The sequence below is a fragment of the Eptatretus burgeri genome, chromosome 10, assembly GCF_056783735.1.
Source record: "Eptatretus burgeri isolate ZD-2024b chromosome 10, Ebu_testis_v1, whole genome shotgun sequence".
NCBI lineage: Eukaryota > Metazoa > Chordata > Myxini > Myxiniformes > Myxinidae > Eptatretus > Eptatretus burgeri.
This window is the reverse complement of record NC_140970.1, coordinates 60884906-60899804: the sequence shown is the minus strand read 5'-3', so window position 1 is coordinate 60899804 and position 14899 is coordinate 60884906. Positions and strand designations below refer to the sequence as shown.

General features: G+C 41.0%; 1 protein-coding gene across 2 annotated transcripts in view; it reads left to right on the top strand.

Annotated features, from left to right (window-relative positions):
• Positions 1-14899, top strand: part of KLF5 (KLF transcription factor 5) — a 90862-nt gene that overhangs the window by 29252 nt on the left and 46711 nt on the right. The window contains exons 2-3 of one of the 2 annotated variants that reach the window (XM_085898614.1): positions 4562-4660; positions 10119-11415. In XM_085898614.1, coding sequence (XP_085754740.1) covers positions 10131-11415 — 1285 coding nt within the window. In that variant the 5' untranslated portion in view covers positions 4562-4660; positions 10119-10130. The remainder of the gene's footprint in view (positions 1-4561; positions 4661-10118; positions 11416-14899) is intronic. The other variant, XM_085898613.1, reaches the window with a different exon arrangement.

Here is a 14899-nt window from a genome sequence, read left to right as displayed (position 1 = left end):
CTATTATGTCTCTGTATGCAAGTTGCCATTGCCCAGCAGTTACCACAAGAGCATCTGAAATTAATTATCTATTATTATCAACAAATTTCTGCAAGTCAAATGAACCACCGTCGATTTATGGTGGAGCGAAAGTATTTATGTATCATCATCTACTCCTCCAAGAGGATTTGACGATGGTCGCTGAGACTTTCAGAGTTCCCCTTACTCCCCCTCCACAATCCACCATCAATCATCACCCCCACAATACCCACCACCATCCCACTCCCCCTCCTCCACTATCAATCATCACCCTCACAATATTAACCACCATCCCACCACCCTTCCCTTCCACCCTCCTCCCCCATCCACTGGGGAGGGACATCGACACCTCACGGACATGACGGTGGGACACAGCATGGGCACAAATGGCGTCCTGGAAAAGTATGAAACAAGATGATCCCGTAACATACAAGACACCTGGTCAGCCTGCGACAGTGGGACAAAGTATTCATCGCCCATTTTGTCCATGGTGCCCATGCTATCAGGCAATGACTGGTATTTCTGCTCAAGTAATATATAAACTGATTTATCAATTGATACAAAATCCCTTCCTTAAGGCCCTGTCACACCTTGATGAGTTAGCCAGCGTATGGCAACGTATCAAAATTTATCTAAAACGCTGGCGTACGCTGAACTATTGATGTTTTTTTCAGTTTTGGGCGTATCATAACGAGTTGGACGTATGCATAACGTATTAGTAACGCACACAGAACATTTCGATAACTTATACCAACGAATGCTTAGCGTGTTGTCGGCGTTCACAACTTATGCCCAACGATAGTCTAACTTATGCATAGTGCACGGCAGCGTATCGCCGACGATCACGTGGCGTAGCCTATTAAAAGGCTGCCGCTCGACGATTCAAATCATAACCGCGCTAGACATCGAAGTGTCTACTCACCATGGAGTCTGAAACACTGACGGGTTCCTCCTGTGAAGTCCATTTTTATATACCAATTCCCTTAAACGCTGCCAATACACCATTATAGCTGTAAGTTAGAAACACGTTCAGTAAGTTCTGTGGTCGTCCGGAAGACGTCAAATACGTCAATATGCGTTGGAGATACGTTACACATAGGTTCAAAGCACGTTACTCATAGGTTAGAAATAAGTTTTGGGTACGCAAAACATTACCTCAACATATTTCAACTTATGAGTAACTTACAAGGAACTTGTGTCGACGTGTGTCAACGATCGCATAACGTGCCAACAATTTATGGCCAGCGTATGCGGAACGTGCGAGTCATACGCTGGCATACGTCGAAAAATTTTGAGCATGCTCAAAATTTGTCGGCGAGCTCGGCGTACTACGACGTATGCCAGCGTGCTTCAGCTTGCTTCAGCGTGCTCTTAACGTATACAAAACTTACCCATAACATATTCGACGTGTGCCAGCGTATTCGCCAAATTTTTCATACGTCGTAATACGCTGGCTAAAACGTCAAGGTGTGACAGGGACTTTACAAACCATTAATTGAATGGAAAATCATACCCTACCGAGCTGAAGTGATCATGTGACTGACGTTTTCTTCTTCACAAACACTTCCCCCTTCTTTCTCTGAATCACTCGCACAAGACTCAAAATGATATGGCTCCACAATTCCTCCAAAAGTGCTTCCATCACTAATTTTGTCTCCAATAGTTTCTTCAAAATCCCAATGATCACTTTCAACATACTGAGATTCTTTAGAGTTGATAATGATGGTGGAATCAATATCAACATCCGAGCTCGATATGCATTGTTTCTCTACGTAAAACTGCCGTTCAGATCAATATGGTTTCCAATTGTGACGTCACTGGCGAAATAAAAAATCGACTCGGGATTTTTTTCCAGCCCTTTGTGTTTGGCAATTTTTTTTTAATCCTTTCAAATTAGACCGTGATTGATGATCCTCAATGCTTTTCAGAATTTTTTTGTTTTGCATTCGGGTTTCCTTCGAAGAGAAAATTGTCGGAAAGGAAACTGTCAGAGAAACAAACCGCCTAAGTGTATTATTTATATCAATTTAGGTGGATGTATTTTATGTAAAGTTAACTAGTATTTTAATAGTTTTGCATTCTACAAGCTTCCAATCCTGGTGTTGGCATAATGGTTAGGGTGGCAGACTGGGGTCCCAAGGTCCTGAGTTCAAATCCCACTTGGATGTTTAATTAATACCAGGTGGGGTTGATTCAGCCTGTCATTCTTCTGAGGTTGGCAAAATGAGTACCAGCTTGCTGGAAATGATTGAGCCATTTGATGAAACTCTATCAGAGTGGTGATCTGTCCAAGATTGTGCTCAATCGGCCAGGAGACTGCTGGGGCAGCAACAATACTCTACACAGCGTATGGTCCCAAAGGATGGATACAGGTTTCGCTCAATGCTGCTGCAGCACCTTAGGGTGTTAATGTTGTTTTTGATCAGACAGCCTTTAAGCTTCATTGACACCAGCAACTTAGGTGATCATGCTTGCCAGGCAGCCTTTTGGCCAGCTCATCTTCCATTTACTTAAATTCACCAAATGAGCAGTCATTCATCAGACAGCAAATGGCAATTAAAACCAGCCAGACAATTAATTAAAAACCAACTGTTCATTAGGCAGCTGACAATGCAATCATGTTTAGCTCACAACACTGAGTAACACGAAACAAGAGCGAGAATTGCTTTGTAATACATGTCCCCTGCCAATGTGTTGTTTTCTAAGTCCAAAAAGGGCAGAACTGAAAAATTGACAAAACACCCTGAAACTATAAGTGGAGGATCTTCTAAGTCTTACACACGATGTTGTTCTTGTGGACTTTTTTGTTTCACAGCCTACAGTTTTCATTGAAACTTCCTGAAACTTGGCATATATATGTAAAAATACCCTGCGCAGACAGTAACCATCTCCGATTTTGAAAATTCCTCCGAGAAAAAAAAGTTATGACGTCAAAATATCTCCGCTAATGGAAATCGCCTAAAAAATTATCTCCGAAACTAGGCAAGCTTTTTGAATTCTATTTGCGGGAATCGAACAGGGCATTAACAGAGATGAATTACCGCACATGTGATACGTCACGATGACGTCATATCAATTTTTATGACGTCATTCCTATTTTTTGACATTTTTTGTTTCACAACCCAGAGTTTTCATCAGATCTTCGTGAAACTTGCCATGTATATGCAGAAAGCCCACGCACAGGCAGTAACCATCTCCGATTTTGGAAATTCTTCCTCGAAAAAAAGTTGACGTCATAATATCGCCGCTAATGGAAATCGCCTAAACCATTATCTCCGAAACTAGGCAAGCTGTTTGAATTTTGTTTGCGGGAATCAAGCCGGGCATTAGCACAGATAATTTATCGCAAACCTGATACATCACAATGACGTCATATTCGTTTTATGACGTCATCATTAAGAGGACAAGGATCTTATCTCATTTGAGCTTGTTTTTGTACCTAAGTACTAGTTCCAGTTGCAATGCTTTGTTTTGTACGTTTACGCTCGATAGGATCATCAGGTCGTATGTGAGCATTATGTCCTTGTTTTCAATAATCACTTTTAGTTTGTATTTCCATGAGTTTTCTGGAACTGGGATATTGAAATTTTTGCTGATGTACCATTGGATTACTCCACATACTGTTACATAGAAGGTGAGCAGGAGTGGGGGGGGGGGGATCCATAGTTATATTGCGGTAAGAATAGCATGTTCCATGTGACCACGAACTCAGATTACTCTTGCCACAGGGAAAATGTCAGAGTAAGTCGTATTGTAAAACATGTACTAAGGAGGCAGTGGGTGTTACCTTGGGTAGTATTATACCCTCGGTGCAGATGGACCGTGTTGACTGATGATCTGATGTGCCAGTGGATTACTCCACATACTTTGACTCAAAATGAGCTCCGTCAAACCGACCGATTGACTGACCGATCATTTGTCCATGTACTTTTGTGGACGCGATATTTCAAAATTACCATGGAACATTTCGCTTTGATATTGCAGATATCCATTCCTCATGAGATTATCTCAACCTATTTAGATCATGGTTGTGATTGGCTGAATTCTGAATTGCCCTTATGTGTACAACTGTTCTGACAGGAGTTTGTTTTTTTACATCTCACTAGGAGGTGGCTCATGTTTTCTGTTTCTACCTTGCAAAACTTACACTTGCCCAATTAACTCAGTCCTCCCATTTTCTTGAAGCCATTGGTGTAGTGTCCTTGGTCTTGAGCATTTATTATGATTTGTTCTCCATCCACGTTGAGCTCACCTCTTCTGAGCCATTCCATTGATCCTTTGTGTGTGCCCAATTTGTCCAACTCTTTTTTTTTCTTTTTTTTTTTAATCTCCTGCTCTTTTATTATTCTCCCAGTTGGTGGTGTATATCTGTTGCTATTTCATTTTATATTTTTCTTTTGTCTTTTTTGCAATCATTGGGGCTATAATCTTGCTGTTTTGGTTTCGTATGTGACATCCCCAAGTTGCACCTGTGTTTGGAAAGTTTTTGCGAGGTGGGTTAAGGATACCTTTTCTGGCTTGCTCTTTTCATGTTTGCATACAGAGATGGATTCGGTAATCTCCTGAATGGTAGTCTCCTACAGTTGTGACTGTGCACTTGCTTGAGCTCCATCAGGCCACTACCTCCTTCTTGTCTTGGCAGGTACATTCTTGGAATGCATCAATTCATTTTTGTACATTTTGCGGATAGTGAGTTTTCTTGTTTTGATATCTAGTTTATTGATTTCTGCTTGTGGTTAGTTTATTATAATGATACTGCTAGTTGGTTTTTTTGGCTTGATTTTGTGTCTTGAGGAGAGGTATGTTTTCAGATTCATCCTCGTTCTACTATACATAGTTCTTCTTTGGTAATTGTTTTGCGCATTTGTTTGTGACATATTTGGTGGCCCTCTTTTACTCAGAGGTACATGCATGATGCTTCGTTTTCTGTCTCCTTTATTGTTGTATTGAGGTCAATTTTTATTTTGTCCATGTTTGTTGGTTTATCTTGTACAAATGTGCACTTGGCACCCTTATCTAGGCCAAATTACATTTGAATGTCGTCGGAGTATCGCTTCACTAATTTCTGTTGTTCTGCCAATTCCTCGTTGTTTTGTGTGAAGAGCTTTAAATCATCCATGTACAGTAGATGTGTCACCTTTCCTGTGTCTTTAGACGTTCTTCTCTTGGATATGAGGGTGTATTCGTGGACTTGCTCATTAATAAGGTTGCTCAGTGGGTCCAGGGCCAGGCAATACAGGAGCAGGGAAAGGCTGTCTCCCTGGAATATCTGGTGACGTACCCCTGGTTTTTCAACGTTTCCTTCTGAGTGATGCAAAATCAATGTGGTGTTACAGAGTTCCATTACTTTCTCATTCAGTTTCGTTATTTTGGGGTTGATCTTGTATACGTGCATGCATTTTTCATCCATAAATGTGGGTCACTATCAAAAGTTTTTTGTCCCCCTCCCCTCTGACAAGGTCGGAAACGGGGAGACATAAAAATGAGTTCCAACCGACTGACCAACTGACCGCCCAATCATTTGTCCATATACTTTTGTGGACGCAATATTTCAAAAGCGTGGAATATTTCACTTTCATATTGCAGATATCTATTCCTCATGACATTTTCTCAACCTATTTAAATAATCGTTGTGATAGGATGAATTCTGTTGCCATGCCAACTATCTTGGTAACTAGACTTGTGTACGTGATATTTCAGAAAACGGTCAAGATTTAGCTTTCATATATTACACAGATCTATTTCTCATACCACCCAAAAGGCGAAGAGCCGAGAGTATCAGCACCTTGTTGTAATCCATCCAGGCTGTGGAAAATTTGGTTCTTCTCATTTTACACTTTTCGAGTATGGCCTTATTTAGTGGTAGGTAATATATTGTTCTGTAGTATCCTCTTACATCCATTATGTTCTGCTTCTAGATAGACGTTAAACTGGGTGCCCCATCTACCAGAATTTTTTGATGGATGTTAATGATCCCCTGGTGTTCATTGCAAAGAGTAGGCAAGTAATCACCAGCATCCAGAACAAATTCCAAATTTTGGCTCGAAACTACAAGGGGGCATTGCATCAGAAGCACAGACGTGCCCCCAGCAAATGATGCTGCCCCCAGCCATGTGCTGCATATGAAACAAGACACACGTTGTATCTATCACGTAAGGAGGTCAACTTGGCGGAAGTTGAAATGTTTTAAATAGGAACAAGTCTGAAGACGACGATGGTTCACGAGCGGTATTTGATGATGTAGATTGTTTCAGAAGTCAAGGATGAGAGAATGTGATAATGTTTGACCAAGTTATAAAAATGATCAACATAATGTGGTAGGAGTGACAGGTTATTAGCTGCAAAATGTTGAAAACTCGGTTTCGTTCAACAACTTTCAAAATTTGACCTTTGCATAACCTTTAAAGGTCACAAAACAATGTTGTGAACATTAAAATAAGGAAACAGGATACGTGCTATAGCTTAATGGAGTTAGTTCGTCGAAGAAGGTCGAAAACCCGGTTCGATTCCCACAACTTTGAAAATTTGACCTTTGTGAACGTCAATGGTCAAAGGTCAAGGATTATGGCCTTTGGTGCAAAACTTTGGTGCCATTGGGCTAATCAAACACCGAAACCCCTGCCAGATTCGACAAACCCCTCGGAGAAGATGCAAATTGAAATCGGCTACCCCCTAAAAACACAATTCGCAATTTTCTAAGTTCGTGACCTTGTGGCCTTGACCTTGGGACAAAAATGAAAAATCAAGCTCCGTGGGGCTATGCAGGTGCCATTGGGCTAACCAAATACCGAAACCACTGCCAGATTCGACAAACCCCTCGGAGAAGAAATTTTTTTATGTCAAAATTCGCAATTTTCTAAGTTTGTGACCTTGTGACCTTGACCTTGGGACGAAAATGAAAAATCGAGCTCCATGGGGCTATGCACGTGCCATTGGGCTAACCAAATACCAAAACCCCTGTCAGATTCGCCAAACCCCCTAGGTCCCCTAGGAGAAAATGCAAATTGAAATCGGCTACCCCCTAAAAACACATGTTTTTTGGGCGTGGCTCCACCCATAATGGGCGCACCACGCCCATTTTCAGGAAAACAACTACATCATGATATAAACCTCCCACCAAAATTTTATCAGGATCGGATCAAAACCCACGGAGCTCTGCTCGGGACAGACATACAGACAGACAGACACACAACAATAACGAATATAGTATAGTGGTCACTTATTTTTTTCATGAAAATATTTTTTCGTGAACCAATAATGTAATATCAAAAGCAACGATTTATGATTAATATCACAAGTCGCAAGAGAGTCTGTGCTTTACATCTTGAGTCTGAGCCCAAGGTATAGGCTGAGTCCGAACACCCTGTAAGTGCTGTAAAAAAAATTCAAGACGATTCAGATTCTAGTATGTACATCATTGATCACTCAATTTAAATGAGATCTTTCATTTTTGAAACTCAAATAAAGCAACAGCAGATCTCACATTAGAGATTATGAAATTCTGTAGACTTAGTAGAAATATGTGAAGGTGAATATTAAAATTAGAGTACAGTTGATCACACCTGCTGGCTTTCCCAGATTACTTCAATATATGTGTGTGTGTGTATATATATATATATATATATATATATATATATATATATATATATATATATATATATATATATATATATATATATATATATATATATATATATATATATATATATATATATATATATATATATATATATATATATATATATAATACAGGGGGCTGCAAAAGAAGGTATACAGTAATGAAAAACAAAACATTGAATTTCCACTTTGCCTGCAAATAAAAGATGAATTATAGAAAAAATTATGAAAATAAAAATATTAAAAATGGTAATAATCATTTTAATGAATTAGTATGTGCCCGTAAAAAAAAAATAATAATAAATAAATAAACCACAAAGGCCGTTTCTTCGCTCTCACGTGCCCGTACGTGCGTGACCCGGAAGTTCGATATTATTCGCAATTACGATTATTCGCAATTTATTTTTAATACCCAATTATTCAATTAGCGCCAACGTATTTTACCTTTTCACAATGTCGTGGCAAGGAAAAACAAAAAGAGAAGAGGAGACAGAAAAAAATTACTTCCTGGTTCGGAGCATACCAGCACTCTGATGTTCCCGAAATTTATACACCGTCTAATATGAAAACGATCATAACTTGGGCCATTGTGTTTATCTATAAATGCGCATAAGAAATCGAGAAATTATTGGAATACACTAAGTCATCACTCTCCGGAAGCCCGTATGTTGTAACCCGTAATGGGGAACATGGCTGTGCTTCCCTTCCACATCGGCCACGCCCACGCAACAACGTGTCCTGCCATTGGTTGGTAAATAAATGGCCATAACTTGGGAAGCACTTGTCCGATTAATATCAAACCTTGAAAAGGCACATCCTCAGGTCCCCAGCAATATACCTGGCAAGTTTCAATTAGATCGGACCAGTGGTTGTCGAGAAACAGCGGTCACACACACACACACACACACACACACACACACACACACACACACACACACACACACACACACACACACACACACACACACACACACACACACACACACACACACACACACACACACATTGCTGGAATTATAGATAGATTAAATGAATTATAATACTGTTATAATATTATTAACACCACTATTATAATATTGGTGTAATCCTTACTGTATACCTACTTTTGCAGCCCCGTGTGTATGTATATATATATATATATATATATATATATATATATATATTTTTTTTTTTTTTTTACCATGATTACCAACAATAATCGGTAATGAAATGATTATATTGTCTGCTCTGAGTTTGGGAGGTCATTGGTTTGAACCCTGGCAGAGCCATACCAAATATTTTAAAAATAGTACGTGCTGCTTTCTTTCTTGATGATCACCGTTTTAAAAAAGATAGAGCATGGACAGAAGGCCATTGAACAGTCTTTGATGGGCCTAATGGCCTCATCTTGCATTAACGTTCCTTGTGATGGAAGTATCAATAACCATCTTCTGACGGACATTTTGTTGTTGACCGGTGGTCAGATTTATCACGTTGAATATATTTTGTCGTTAAATTGGATTGGTCTATCCCTGTTTATTTTTTTATGGCCAGATGTAACATGAATAAATCATTGTGTTGTCATGTGAAGCAGATGAATAGTTTTAAAAACGAGATTGTGCTGGATCTTTAAAAAAAAAAAGTTTCTTTAAACTTGTGTGTGCAGTTGATGAAGAAGTGTTCTATTATCCGTGAACATGTCACCTGTTTTATTTATTTTTAGACAATACTTGAAGACTTCAAAACTTAGCACACTACGAGTAAAAATTTCAAAATCACGAGTAATATCAATCACAAAAGAGAATGAATCGGTTCCATTTATTAGAGTGTCTAAAGCACTGTACATTATTTAGATGTTATTGTGAAATGTCCAAATCTCCCTGTAAGGATTGTTTGTGGTCATCATCATAATCACGATTGTAGTTCTACACATTGCATGTGAATAATATGTATATTTTTAATCTTCGAGATCAATTTCCATAAAATCAATGTGTAATAATAAGGTAAAGTCTTCAAATGAGGGTTAACTTTAGGTTGTCATCTTTATAAACCAACATAAACCGTTTGAAAAAGATTGTTGAGGTGCCATATGCTTATTATGTATCATGATTGGAAGTAAAGCTGTTATGGGTAGCAGGGAGGGGATGGCAGGGATGGGGGTTGACTAATTAAGTACAGAGAAAATAAAAATTGTGAAAAAGAAGGAAAGCAGATCATATATTAAAGAGAAGGGGAAATAGGAGTGTGTGCAAAGAATGAGGATGAAAATGGAAGGAGATTTGGAACAAGTAGGAACTTCTTACTCGTCCATGATCTTCAACCTTGTTTGTGGAAAAACAAAAAAGGGAAAGGGAGGGAAGTTTGGTTGATTTAAAATTGTCTTAATCATGCTCATAGTAAATCAAATAATAATGATTAACTTATGACTATCTTGACACCCTTATATTCCTTTGCTAATATCTGGTAAACCATTTGATTCCCAATTATACTCTTTCCTTCTGCAGACCTGGAGTGAAATGGATCGTTACCTTACCCCTCAACCAGGACTCTGCCTGCCCCCTCCTGAGAAAAAGTATCGGCGTGAAAGTGCTTCAGTCGTGCACGAATTCTTTGAGGAGCAGAAAAGCCCATTACCACAGGGGATCTCAGAGAAAGCGATGACTGGTCACAATGGAGGTCACGGCATTCCAAGTCCTAAACTGCAGCAAGAACTGCTGCACCTCCCCACAGGCCTTTGTCGGATTTCATCACAGAGTCCCGCACCACGTTCTCGGGCTGTTGTTGAACTAGATGTTCAAGAAGTATCACAAATACCCAGCAGCCCCTCAAATGAATGTCACACTGGGCAAAGACTTCCTCAGTTCAGTCAGGTGTTCAGTGCACCACAAGCTGCTGTTGTAAGGAACACTATGCACTCACTCATCAAGGAAGAACCAGAGGAACCAACAGTCTCACCCACTTCAACATCACTTGAGCTTCTTTTGCCTCAAAGCTCTTCTGGGTTGCCTTCAAAAGTTTCTCAGTGTAGTTTTGCCCCAGTTGCAGTTCCTGAAAAAGCTTTGCTTTCTGAAACATCACCTGACAGCTCTTTTCTTCCTTTGATTCCTTCTTCTGGTCCTTTTCTCCAAACTATTTCTTCCCAAAGTCTTTTAATGCCCACAATTTCTACACACACTTCTTTGCTCCCTTCAATTTCATCTTCAAGCTCTTTGCTTTCTTCAGTTTCATCCTGTAGTCCTTTGACATCACCCCACACTCCTTTGCTCCCTGTGATTTCTTCCCAAATGCCTTTGCTGCCATCATCCACACAGTGCCTCTTGCTACCTACATCAGCCTCCAGCAGTCCTAAGTCTTTGACCCCCACCTTAACTTCACCCTCACAGCCACAGCCACCACGTCATCTTACACTAATGAACCCAGTTTCCACATCTACATCCACGGGATATGGAGTGAGCTTTCTCACACTAGCAGAAAGCCCAAACAGCCCCGGTAATGCCACAGTGTCTTTGACCGACGAGACGGTCCATACAAACTATCAACCGATGCTCTATCACTGTAGTTTCCTCCGCACACAATCATTATCCTACCTTCCACCATCACCACCAAGCTCACAACCTGGCAGCCCCGATGAACTCGTGACTCTTCCTACCAACGCTGCAGCTCTTCCACCACCATACTCTGTGGCAGTGGCAAACAAGACGCTGGTGCAGGTTGTGCCAGGATTGCTGAATCTTCAAAAGTACAACCGCAGAAACAATCCGGAATTGGAGAAGCGAAGGATTCATTTTTGTGGCTTTCCAGGTAAAACCCCTCACATAGAACAGCACCACTTGGGAAAAAAATGTTGGCATCCACAAATTTATCTTCATCACCTGATTGTTTTGATTCTCCTTTGTCTTTAAGGCAATGTCATAGAAATAATGTTGAGGAGTTTTCCATTACTTGTTATGTGTCACTGTAATCAAATTGCTGAAAATGAGTAATTGTAATCTGTTGTGATTACTTGTGTTCAGACCTGAAATCTCATTATGATTACTCCTATTTTTACAGGGATTACCTTTTTGGATTACTTTTGGTATGGGTGAAATAAGCACCGTGCAAACACGAATACAGCACCAAAGAGCACAGATAGCATCATCAGGATGGAAATGGAAAGGAAGGCAACTTGTGCACGTGCAAATTGTAGCATTGTTTCATTGTCATTATGCTTTTGGTGCACACTTGTTTAAAGGTCATAAACAATGGCTTTTTTTCCAACAGCAGATTGAAATAATGTCTCAAAAGGTGATATGAGATGAGATGAGGCATATCATACTCTTTGGAGAGCATCGGTGCTGCCGAAGCAGTTTCTTGGCATGGGTTATGCTGGGTGGTTTGCCCTTCCCTTCACAGCAGTCAGTCAGGGCAGGAATTTGTTCAGGATGCTGGTAGTAGCTCAACTACTCTTAACAAAGGACACCGCGGGATCTTTAACATCCGCAAATTAATGGTGGCAAACAGAACGCTCAGTTTAACGTCCACCCGAGGGGCGGCACACACATTGATGCCTCACCCTGCCTGTGAAGCACCGGGATGGCAGTTTATAGCTGGGTAGAGATTCAAACGTGTGTGTGTGTGTGTGTGTGTGTGTGTGTGTGTGTGTGTGTGTGTGTGTGTGTGTGTGTGTGTGTGTGTGTGTGTGTGTGTGTGTGTGTGTGTGTGTGCGCGCGCGCGTGCATACCTGTACATTATACTGCTAGCCCCCAAAATATGGTGTTTCTCATAAATTGCAATGTGATTTGTATTTTTAACAAATCCGTCAGAATGGACTCATTGTTCAGAGTAGTCTTTTATAAAACTTCCCGATTGGCAATCTCGGTTCACACTCAGCATGTAAGGCCGAATGTATGAAACGCTCATTTCACCATTGGTGTCTGACATTTCTGATTCGTTTTTCCTTATCCTCTAGTGTTGTACATTATGCCTGGTGTTGGCTTAATGGTTTGGGTGGCAGGCTTTGGATCCTAGGGTCCTGAATTCAAATCCCGCTCAGCTGTTAAATTAATACTAGGTGGGGTTAACTCTGCCTGTCATCCTTCTGAGGTCGGAAAAATGAGTGCCAGCATGCTGCTATACTGTGTCGGAGTGGTGACCCGTCCAGGATTGTGCCCAATAGCCAAGGAGACTGCTTAGGCAGCACCAACGCTCTGCACAGAGTATGGTCCCAATCTCCTCTCCTCCTCCTCTATTGTTGTACATTGGGCTATAATAATGGTGAAGGTTTTCAACTGACAATAAAAAGAGGGCACTTGTGTATTTCCCGCATAAAAATGGAAGGCCTGCGAGCCCATCGAAACGCCAGCTTTGTAGTACATTCCTTTTTGGCACATTGGCTGAACTCTTCGTGACCCGAGACTACTCGTCCTGAAACCAGGGCTCAAGAACGATGGTTTTCATCCGACAACGTTTTCATCCTTGGATTAAAAATCTTAAAAAGAGGCGTGTGGTTGAAAACAGCTAAAGGATGCAGGCAGTCTTCACTTTGAATGTAACAGCGAGCTCATCGACATGCTCTGCAGTCTGATGTAAGTAAATGCTTACCAGGCTTGTCGTATAGGGACTCAATTTTGAGATTCTGATTCGAGTGATCATTTCTCAGCCTCACAAGTTGAGACTTCCGGAGGTTGAAACCCTCGACTGGACCCGGGATTTGAGCCAGACAATTAAACCTGTGACACAGTCATATTTCCTGTTTCAGTGCATGCAGTCAATAAAATGTTGTCTTTTCAAGAATGTGAAGAAAGTAGAGGAAAAGGATAGAGTAGGAAAGGGAGAAAGATGTTCAGAAGACATGAGTGAAGGTGAGGTGGGTGATGGAATAATATATGCTGAAATGTTATGGATTAAAAAATTATGACTGAAAAATTGACAGGAGAGAGAAAAATTGACAGAAATTGAAAAATTGAAAAAATTATGACAGGAGAGGAAGTCTGCGAGCCACGAGTGGAGATGGACTTGGATACCATAGGAAGAGAGTTTGGTGAGCAGGGCGGGGTACTACACCATATCTAAAGCACAGAACATGTCTCGAGAGATGGCTCTGATCTCATGTCTGGCATTGAGAATATCCATCCGTTGTTGGGAGAGCAGGAGCAGCAAGTCCAGGGTAGAGTGACCTGGTCTGAAACCAAATTGATGATCATAAATCAAGCCATTGGAGAAGCGGAAGAATTTAATGTCAGAAGCGATGAAAGATTCCATAACCTTGCTGATGATTGGGAGAAGGCTGATTGGTCTGTATATGCAGGGATCTGTTTTTGCACCTTTTTTATGCAGAGCTGTTATGTTTGCTGATTTCCAAGTAGGTGGCAGATGTCCTTGAGCAAATGAGAGGGTGAATAGAACAGAGAGGGTGAGCAAGAGCAGCAGAGCAGGTTTTTTGGACACGTGGTCTGATGCCATCTGGACCGGTTGCAGAAGCAGAGTCGAGGTTTGACAGCAAAAGCTCCACCTTGTCAGGAGAAAAGGATACAGAGTCCAAGAACAGCTGGGTGTGACTGGGTAACATGGGTACAGAAAGCCATGAGTTTGGGACACAATATTTCGATGCAAACACCGAGTTTAGGCATTCAGCCTTTTCACGTGCGGTATCAGCTGTGCGGCTATTCGAGGTAACGGAGGGGATGGAGGGGGAACACATACACCAGAAACAGACTTAACTCGACGCCACCAAGGAACAGCTTGAGAGTTCAGACTAGAGATTAGAACGATGTTTTCTAGCTCTCCTGATGGGAGACACAATCTTGTTCCGAGCTTTGTGGAAGGATCTGAAATTACCCTCAGTTGGGTTTGCTTTCCATGAGGTGAAGGCAATTTGTTTCAGGACAACAGCCTCACCAGAAGCTTCAGTGTACCATGGACAGGAGGAAAGGTATGACAACTGAAGATGAGAGGGGATAAATCTGTGCATGAGGGAGAGCAAGTTTCTCTGAATGAATTCCCAGGATGAGTTGATTTTGGAGAAAGTAGAGATGGAAGACCAGTCTATAAGTTTGATGGTTGCTTGAAGTCCTTGCCAGTCGGCCTGAGTGAAATTCCAGACTCGACGGTGCTGAGGTGGTTCTCTAATGACAGCCAGAGAGACGTCTACTTTGACAAGCACAAGGTCAAATGAACTGATTGGAGCAGACGAAGAACAGCAGATATTTTCAGGGGAATTGGTCAAAATCAGATCCAGAAGAGATAGAGTACCATTGGTGGAGATCCGGGTCGGGAAGTTGACAGATTGTGTCAGTACCTATGAGTC